General features: G+C 36.0%; 1 protein-coding gene across 1 annotated transcript; it reads right to left on the bottom strand.

Moving 5' to 3' along the window:
* Window positions 1-2058: 2058 nt before the first annotated feature.
* On the bottom strand, window positions 2059-7738 carry pdk2b (pyruvate dehydrogenase kinase 2b). Its single transcript, XM_084131859.1, has 11 exons — window positions 7316-7738; window positions 6604-6745; window positions 5243-5314; window positions 4954-5138; window positions 4722-4811; window positions 4558-4635; window positions 4376-4452; window positions 4184-4282; window positions 3660-3770; window positions 3465-3578; window positions 2059-2870 (listed from the first exon to the last, which is right to left on the bottom strand). The coding sequence occupies exons 1-11, from the start codon at window positions 7431-7433 to the stop codon at window positions 2727-2729; spliced, it is 1230 nt and encodes a 409-aa protein (XP_083987985.1). The 5' UTR covers window positions 7434-7738; the 3' UTR covers window positions 2059-2726.
* Between the last annotated feature and the right edge of the window lie 2804 nt (window positions 7739-10542).

The following is a 10542-nucleotide window of genomic DNA, read 5'->3' as shown; positions in this document are numbered from 1 at the left end:
GGATTTTGCAACATAAACGTTAATGAACTGATCTCTTTCATCCTAATGTTAAAAATAATCACAATAGCCTTAAAAGCCATGCCTTTGTTGCTTTTTTCCAAACTATGGGCATCACTCAAGATTTAGAGAACCCATTCAAACAAGGTTAATTAGATCATATAAACCAGACTAGAATGTGATCAACTAAACCCAACTTAAAAGTCAAAGTCTTTGGAAAGCAGCACAAATAATCTTTCTATCGTCTTTGTCTCTTTTTTGCGTATATCAAGTGCTCAGTTGCCCTGTCTAGTTTTGCATGCTGGACGTAAGCGTTTGCGTAAGGTGTGCATGCATGGATGCTTTTTGGGTCGTGTCCTTTCACGTCCCATCCGACTGCTTTTTATGACAGAGGTGTAACCAATTGCCATGGTTACTATCCCATAGTGAGGCCACCAGCCTACGTAGGCTACTATATTTTACCTGTATCAGCATAATCTTAATCATAGTCCATAAACAGGTCGGGTCAGGCTGATAGAGAGCAGTACGTGAGCTACATGCATTGTGTTTCCAGCTCATTAATTAAGCCCTGTTCTCAGAAACACACCTTTGTTAAAGGGATAGTTCACCCGAAAATGAAAATTCTGTCATCATTTGCATCTTTCATCTGCTGAACACAAAAGAAGATATTTTGAAGACTATGGGTAACCAAACAGTTGATGGGCCCCATTGACTTCCATAGTTTTTTGTTTTGTTTTTTTGTTTTTCATATTATGGAAGTCAATGGGGTCCATCAACTGTTTGGTTACCCGTAGTCTTGAAAATATCTTATGTTCAGCAGAAGAAAGAAACTAATACAGGTTTGGAACAACTTGAGGCTGAGTAAAAAGTTTAGGTCACTTTAACACCATGTTAGGTTGCTTAATGTTGCATGTTGTTTATCATATTTTAATTTATTTGAATAATCATAAACACATTAATTTGTATCTTAGATAGTTTAAACGTTTACTACACATTGTTATTTCATATATAAAAAAGAAAAGAAAAAATATTTTTACTTCAATTTCATCCAGATTTTTTTGTATTACTTTTTCATTTCTTAATTATTTTCTGTATTTATTTTTACATTTATTTTTATTCTTTTTAACTTTTATTTATTAACTCTTTCAGTTTTCATGTATTTTTTATATTACTTTTTTATGTGTTTGTTTATTGTAATATTTATTTATAACCACCTGCTTTTATTTCCATATTTATTTACTATAGCTTACATATTTATTATGTGCAAAGAGGGAGGTTTGGTCCTCCAAACATTCAAAGCACCGCTAGCCCTGCTTGTCCTGGTGGGGAAAAAAAGGCTTATGAGCATAATAGATTCATTTTATATGAAAGTTTAAAAATTCATACAGGGTATCATGGTGTCAAAGTGACCTAAACTTTTTACTCCGCCTTGTTCCAAACCTGTATTAGTTTCTTTCTTCTGCTGAACACAAAAAAAGGTATTTTCAAGACTACGGGTAACCAAACAGTTGATGGACCCTATTGACTTCCATAATATGAAAAACAAAACAAAAAACAATGGAAGTCAATAGGGCTCATCAACTGTTTGGTTACCCATAGTCTTCGAAATATCTTCTTTTGTGTTCAGCAGATGAAAGATGCAAATGATGACAGAATTTTCATTTTCGGGTGAACTGTCCCTTTAACAAAGGTGTGTTTCTGAGAACAGGGCTTAATTAATAAGCTGTTTTTCTATAGCTTAAAACTGAAAGTCCGGCACGTCTCCACTTTTTGTCAGTAGGGCACATTGTCATGTCTCTCTTTTCTGACCCATCCATTTCAGGTCTTAAAGTCTCAACTATCCAGCTGATGATTTAAATTAGGTGTGGTTTGAAAATGTGTGGGTGTTGGTGTGTTTCAAAGAACAGAGTTGGGAAACACTGATGCAGATTAGCTTGTTTTCTTAAACTGTGTGTGTGTGCACATTTTCCTGTGCATCATGTTCTCGATTACACATGCGTTAGTTTGTTTTTTTCACTGAAATGCTTACAAATTCCTTGCAATAACAACAGCTTATGCATCTTGATGAAAAATGATCCGATTTATTTAATTTATATAAAAATCTCAAACAACAAGGGTCCTTTTAACAAAGATAAATATTGTGGTCATTCATAAAACAATGAAACAAAACAGCACAGTGTTATTAATATATATTAACATACATGCTTTTCTTATAATACTAAGTGTTAATCACACATCAAGTATGATTTCAAAACTTCCAGCCTCTTTAAAGAAGGAAAAAAAACATCTTTGGCCACAGCCTCTCTTTTTTTGAAATGACACTTATGACAATTCATCCATTTTCTCCGACCTCTGAAATGTCTCATATCTCACCTATCCATTTCTTTTACTTTCAGTATTTTACTCCTTTGCAATACATACACTTCTCTTCAGACTTCTGCAACTTAACTCTGCTTCAATCAGGTTCACATGCATCTAATCACCTCTCGCCCCTCCAGGTCTCTTCGTGCCTGATAGCTTTTGCTGAAAAACACCCACTTCAGCAGCACCACAGTAATTTGGCATCTTAAATTCTGGCCACATGCAGTTTAAGTGTTCCCAGACAACAATACTCAAAGAATACTGGGAAACGCCGTCATTGGTCCCTAGTTCAGTAGGGAATGCGAGCATTCACAACGGTGGCCTTTCTTGAAGACCTTTATATCTTTAAGGCAACCAACTCCTGTGGTTCACTTTGCAGACTTGTACGCAGCCAAGTTCAGTGGCTCCTTGCTCGGGACGCACCAGTCATCAGCTTCCTGGTTGAATTTGTAATGCCGCAAGGCAGTCTTATTAAACACCGGAAGCTTCTCTACTGAATCTGTGGACAGGGCCTGTGGGCAGAAGACCGTCATTGTGGATTAATGATTTGAAGAGTGTAATGTAATGTCCAAAGTTAACAGGATGTTTTGTTCAGGTACAAGCTCAACAAATAAGGTCAGTGTCAGCAAAACTCTCAGTATGATTGATCATCTCGCTGATCGTTTAAAATTTAACCTAAAATGCAGATTGTGTCATTGTTTACTCGTTGTACCAAACCTGTATGACTTTCTTTCTTTTTTTAGAACACAAAAGGAGAAGTTCAGCATAATGTCGACTCAGTTCGTTTTCATGGTAAACAAAACATACATTGACTACTTTTGTGTATCTTCACAGGGCAAAAAAAGTCATACCATTTTTTTTATTTAAATAAAGGTTCCAAAATAGTGTTTTCGTATAGAAAGCCCATAGAAGAACCATTTTTGGTTCCCCAAAGAACCTTACAGTTCCTTAAACAATTATTTTTTTCTAAGTGAAAAAGATTTTGTTTTCTGAAAACACATTTTAAGAACTTTTGAAGAGTGTGTGGATTTGGAACAGCATGAGGATGAGTGAATGAACATCATTTCTACATTTATGCAAACTAACCCTTTATGTTATGATCTTACCTTCAGCTGAATAACAGCATCCGTACCATAGCCCTCCATTGGATAAAGCTGGAGATCGCCTTGGAAGTAGCGTGCGTACAGGCGGGAGATGGGAAGGCCATGACCAAAGCCGGCCTGAGGGAATAACAGGGCAGGTTTGAAACATTTGTTCACAACTGTTATTATGAAGTGTTAAAGAGTGTCCTATGCTCCTACCATTGGGGTCCGTTGATGGTCACCAAGAGTAGGTCTGGGCGCCGTCGAATACATGTAGCTAAAAAGTCTATCAATCTTCCTGAAAGGAACGCCACCACCCCTGTCACTGATCTGGAACATGAAAAAGTGAATGTTTAGAGAACAATAATGTGTTTTTGAGCTGCATTACATCAGATGACAAATATGTGTGGGTTGCGTCATTAAGACTGAGACTAAGGGATTGACTGTTGTATAAGTAGCATGGATATAGCATTTCAATGTCTGCTTTGTTGCGCTCTTTAGCCACCAAGCAGGGCAAAGGTTGACGGTATCGTTAATACTAGTCAAAGCTGATCTGGTTCATTTGAAAGTTGATCAAGGGTGGTTAGAAAATTAATCTTTAGGAGAGTTTATATAACATTATTATCAGTTATCGCTGGATCTAGGGCAGGTTGAGAAGAATGATTCAAACAAAGTAATAGGTCGAGATAAAAATGATTCTCTCTGCCAAATTTCTCTTAAGACTTGAACTTTCATTTACGCACCTTGATTGACAGGTCCTGCCTGCCTAGAGCAACCTTGACTTTGATTGGTGGCAATGTGCTGCTTGTTTCATGATTCTCAACAGTAGCCCTCATTGCATTCTAGAGAGGGGGAGACATAAAAAAAATGATATATTTACAATCTATAATTATTTCTTCAATCCATGTGAATCTGAAATAAAGCACCATGTCTACCTTGAAGAGCTCAAAAACCATGTGGTAAAGATGAGAAGGAACGTAGGATATCTCGATTGGTTGCGACTTGTCTTTTGCTGCAACAGAGAACAAATATTATAAGATACAATGTAGTTTGTGAACATTAGGTTACTAGATGGAATGTGATTTAATGCATAGTCTGGAGAATGTCTGTTCCTCACTGTTTATCTCTGCAAGCTCCAGCTCAGGGGATCCGAGGTAATTCTGCTCACAGAGCATTTTGGCACACTCGTATGCATCTGAAGCAGAACACAGGACATTAATGTTGCATTTGCACTTGTCGCTAGGGTAATATTTGTATTACAGTATGCACTAAAGCACTCACCTCTGATTACGTCTGTGACGTCACAGCAGGAGTCAATGCACCCGATGCTGCTGGGATGTCCTGGATTTGTGGTGCCATCAAAGATCAGAGCTGGAGATATGTGCACTACATGAGGTAATCATTCTCGCACATCCAGTGAATAATTGACTCAAACCGGATTATTCAAGATCTAATGACCTGCGTATTTAAAGTGCTGACAGAAAGTCCAGGTATTAGGACAAGATTTACTTACTGTGCTGGTTGATGAGCATGCGAATGGAGATGCGGTTCATGTAAAAGCGGTCCAGAAAGTACTGAATGTTCTGACATGTCACAGGGTCTGCCCCAAATGCATCCCTATACTCAGTGACACCCTGGGCCATGGTGGGTACCACATCATTGTGCCTGTTCCTAATGGTCACCAGAGCTTCCACAAAACTTTAGGAACAAAGAACAAAACAACACCATGAATCCTGCTGTTTTATTTTAATACTACTGCTTTAATATTCATGTTGGATGTGTATGTAGATTGAAGAACCTACTCTTCAAGAACTCTAGGGTCATTGGGACTCTTGTCTTGGAATTCTAGGATGTCAATCAGGCTTTGAATAAACCTGAGAAGGTAAGAGAGAGAAAACAAACAGGATGAAAGGTTAACTTGTACACTATCAAGATGGTGCCACCAATCAAGTAGGGCGCGCTGGACATCCAACCCGCCCACATCCAAGTGGGACCAAACCTGATTTGTTGAATGTAGGATTCCGATTGAACGGGTTTTCAGGCGTAAGGGTTGGTTTTAGGTTTGTTTCAGAATGCAAGTCCCAGATTAAAAGGGTTTTTAGGCGTTTAGGTTTTGAGTGGGTTTCAGTGCGGTCTTATTATAGGTGTGTGTGCTGAAAGCTTCAATACCAAGGAAAATTCCTTATGTGAGAGTCAGAGTTTGAGAGTTTGTCTCCAATAAGACCCTCAACCTACACAATGTTTCCACGCTTGCTTGGTGGCAAGTTTTGCATTTCTAAGCACTCACCAGAGTTGTTTTGTTAACTAAAACCAGTGTTATTATTGTTAACTAAAATCATTTAAAAAAATGTTTTCGGTACTGAAATAAAGCTCAAATAAAATAAAATATAAATATTAGATTAGCAAGTAGGCTACTAAAATGACTAAAACTGAAATAAAATAAATTAATGCTAATTTAAAAAAAAATATATATATTATTATTAATAAAATATCAATGAATACTAGTAGTATACAAATAATACTAAAATAACACACTCTCACAGAGTATTATAATATCATATTTTTATTTTAGATATTCTTTTGAATATATTTGAGAATAATATTAACTATACAAAGTAAATGACTTTCCCCCCTGCTTTGTTTATAAAATGTTACCACTCATATCCCCCTCCTCGCGGTGCGGTAACACATGTACAGTAGAACATACTGTTCTCGAAAACAAGTCTGCGCGTCACAGCTATACGTTGCTTGCACCTTCTCAAATTTCACATTCTGAAGTTAACCTCCATATCCGTTGCATAATCGTACCCTCAGACAGCCTTCTAGTAAACAAGTGACACTAGTGTCTGTATTAATATTTATAGGATGAAGCTTTGTAATTTAATCTTCAGAGTGGTGTAACGTATTGAGGCTTAGAAGATTCTTCGAAAACTTTAGGCTGGGGAACTTGGGCAAAGTTCATCGTTCAGTTAGGAGCCGTGGGACAAGTTACATAATGCACGCCATTTTAATGGGTTAATATGTTCAGCAATGTATTAGATAATACTTTCACATGATTCATCTTTTTCTTTTCTGTTTGTTTACTCAAACTAAGACACTTCAAGAGTTATTAATTCTTTTCTTTTTTTCTTTTTTTGTCTGATACTCCAAAACATGAACTTACCAGCTGCGAACTAGCTGAACGGACTGTGTCATTATCAGTTGGTCAGGTAAAAGGTTTATCTCCTTCAAACTGTTACTTAGTCTCACGGGAAGCTCTTGTCTGATGAAAGCGAAAGATGTTTTCTCGCACGCATTTGTGGATCCTGCAAAGAGAACGTGACAGAAACATCAGCGATAAACTAACTGGAATATCAGAAAGAACAAACGTAACCTATGTCTTGAACAGCATTTAGTGTACTGAATGACTTAGGCTACAAGTTATTTTTGTTTTGTTTTTATCTGTCAGTAATTTATTTTGAGGTTCGTTTCGTGCACACATTATAGGCTATTTTGGCGTCCCTAGCACAAGCTAAAATATTTAAAATATTTTTAACAATACATTTTAGAATTTTTGTTCATAAACCTATAATAAAGTTACAAATAATGTCTGTCCGATAACCTTACGGAAAGTGCAAGAGCAGCGAAATGTTACTATGGTTACCCCATCAGCTGAACGCGTTCGCGGGCGTTAAGCACATTCTACAATTGTTGTTGGAACTTTTTTTTTTTTAGCGTATTTATAAATTATATATATAATTTTTACATAAAGATATCATTCAAATTATCTAAAAATAAAAATAATTTATCATCTATCCTTGCAAAGCACGTGCACATGGCAAATGCCATCACTATTCATCGTATTTTGCACACACACACAAAAAAATGTAACTCACCGAAATCCAGAAACTGCTTCATTGACAACGGCGATGGAGAAAATTTCGCGTAGTAATCGATATGTTTTGGTACATTTAGCATAGCAGCATTCCTCATTATAAATCTTACAAACTTCATCTTGGAAAACCTTAATAGCCTATCTGAACTAAAAACAAAAACAAACGTTGTCAATGTACAAAACAAAGACGTGTATCTGGAAAAGTTATATCCTCGCGTGAATCTCTTTATTCAGTCTGGGTCTGTCTTGAGCCCTGGTGTTCACAACTCTTTAAAGTTTGCGTTCTTGCACAGTGACACGCCTACATTATTACGTCGATGTCGATAGTGACCAATCGGACAGAGGAAACGGGATCAACAACGTGTTTTGCCTTGCACCTTAGCTTGCATCTGCGTGATGTTTGTGCTGCAACATGGAAAATCACACGACACGACAGCATCACAACTAGACGACCCATAAAAGATGATACAGTCAGCTGGACATTACGAGGTCAGGCTTCACCCATCACCCAGTTGGACCCGAGTACAGGAATTTATCATTGAGAGCAGCGGTAACGCAGCCTGAAAAAAAAAAAAAAAAAAAAAAAACCTGAAAAATTAGGCTGCCGCCTGCCAATACAAAAATTGATAAATGATGCCTATTTAAAAATGATAAAATACAGTGATGCATCATTGAAATGTGCAATATGCAATAGTAACTGGTAAGAGTAACAGGTCAGTACGGATTTGATGTCCCATGATGAGGTGACTTCATTCGTAAATGAAAAGGAATCAAATGAATGACAAAAGTAAATGAGAGTACTGACCTTGTTTTAGTACACACACACACACACACACACACACATTACGTTAAAATGTATGGTTTGCTTTGCTATCTTTCTTTAAAACAAATGTTACTTGTTCTGATAATTTTGTTATATTATTTTAACACATTCATTTAAGTTTAAGTGTGACTTAAAGGGATAGTTAACCCAAAAATGAAAATTATCCCATAATTTACTGACACTCAAGCCATCCTAGGTGTTTATGACTTTCTTCTTTCAGCCAAACACAATCGGAGTTATTTAAAAAAAAAAAACAAAAAAAAAAAAACATTGGCTCTTCCAAGCTTTATAATGAGAGTGACAAGTGATTCTAGTTTATAAAGTTATAAATATGGATTTATTTTTTTTGTTTATTTTTTTACAAAAACGCATCGCTTCGCTTCAGAAGGCCTTTATGAACCCCTGGAGCTGTATGGATTACTTTTATGATGGATGGATGCTCTTTTTTGGGCTTCAAATAGGGTACCATTCACTCCCATTATAAAGCTTGGAAGAGCCAGCATGTATTTCTTTATATAACTCCAGTTGTGTTTGCTGAAAGAAGTAAGTCGTATACACTTAGGATGGCTTGAGGGTGAGTAAATTATGGGATAATTTTCATTTTTGGAAATTTCCAAAATGATCCTTTCATAAAGGATAAATAAATATATATATCTGAAGATTATTTAATTATTTGTCACAAACATTTAAAGGGATAGTTCACTTTAAAATGAAAATTCTGTCGTCATCATATACTCACCCTCATGTTGTTTCAAACCTGTATGAATTTCTTTCTTCTGCTGAACAGAAAGGAAGATATTTAGAAGAATGTCAGTAACCAGACAGTTTCTGGGTCCCATTGACTTCCATAGTATATTTTTTTCCTACTATGGAAGTCAATGGGACCCAGAAACTGCCTGGTTACTGACATTCTTCTAAGTATCTTCCTTTCTGTTCAGCAGAAGAAAGAAATTCATACAGGTTTGAAACAACATGAGGGTGAGTATATGATGACAGAATTTTCATTTTAAAGTGAACTATCCCTTTAAAGGAATAAAACAGGTCTAGATAGTGTGACTTCCTTACAGAAGAAAGGAAAAACACTTCAATTCAGAGATATCAATCACTGCAGTATAGACTGAACTGGATTGGCCTTCTGAGATGTGAAACATACTGCAGTAAACAAGACTATATACTGGAAAACAGATTGCATAAAAGCAGCGTCTAAACATCTCACGACTGCTCCCTGGAGGAGGAAGTTAGACCAACAAATGACAGCCGTCCTGGCAGCTATAGCTTGTTGCTAGTCCAAGACATGATCGACAAGTTTGCACAAGTGAGAAACCAGTTACCATGTTTCAAAACAACCACCAGTTTAAATTGGTCATAAGTCAGTGTGAACTAGAAAACAGGACTATTTACACAATCATCACATAACCCTTTAAGATTATTTTCGATAATAGTTCACTTTTTTTTTTTTTGTCTTTTTATGGCCTGAAAATTAGGCTAATAAAACATTTCAATGATGAACTAAAATAACAGATCGGTTATGCAGAACAGAGTCCGGATGCCCTTTCATTTTCATTTTATTTTATTTATTTATTTATTTAAGTTATTGCATCCTTATGTGGATAAACCTTGTTTGTTTAATGTTTCGAGAACAACTGATTTGTTTTGTATTTTTGAAATTCAATTAAAAAAAATGAGGAATTAAATAAAAAGTTCCGCACTTTAGTAACTTGGTCTTTCCCCATCAAGTTACACCATGACAAAACCCAACATTTTTCTTTCCCTTTCCCTTTTTTTTTTTTTTGATAAACCAACAGGATATGAGCCAAATGGGCTTTGTGATATATTATTTAACTGTAAATAACAGGATCCATGCTTAGACCTATGCAGTAAAATAACCGAGCGGTTAAGAAACGTCAGCTTTACAATTTGAGTAATGGGTCTTTGGCAATTGTCAGCAAATAATTTATTAATTAACTTAAATTAACATCTAATTGCTGGCAAGAGATATAGTATTTCCTGTGAAATGTTTGCCTGGACCACAAAACCAGTCACATGGGTCAATTTTTTGAAATTGAGATTTATACATCACCTGAAAGCTGAATAAATCTGAAAGCTTTCCACTGATGTATAGTTTGTTAGGATAGGACAATATTTGGCCGAGATACAACTATGTGAAAATCTGGAATCTGAGGGTGCAAAAAAAATGAAATATTAAGAAAATTGCCATTAAAGTTGTCCATTTATGTTCGCGATTGTGCTGCATTCACTCACAAAAATAAATGTTTTATATATTTACGGTAGGAAATGTACAAAATATCTTCATGGAATCTATGATTTTTGGCATAAAAGAAAAATCGATAATTTTGACCCATACAATGTATTGTTGGCTATTTCCACAAATATACCCGTGCTAC

The sequence above is a fragment of the Abramis brama genome (genome assembly GCF_963993115.1).
Source record: "Abramis brama genome assembly, chromosome: 12".
Taxonomy (NCBI): Eukaryota; Metazoa; Chordata; class Actinopteri; order Cypriniformes; family Leuciscidae; genus Abramis; species Abramis brama.
This window is presented reverse-complemented; position numbering and strand designations above follow the sequence as displayed.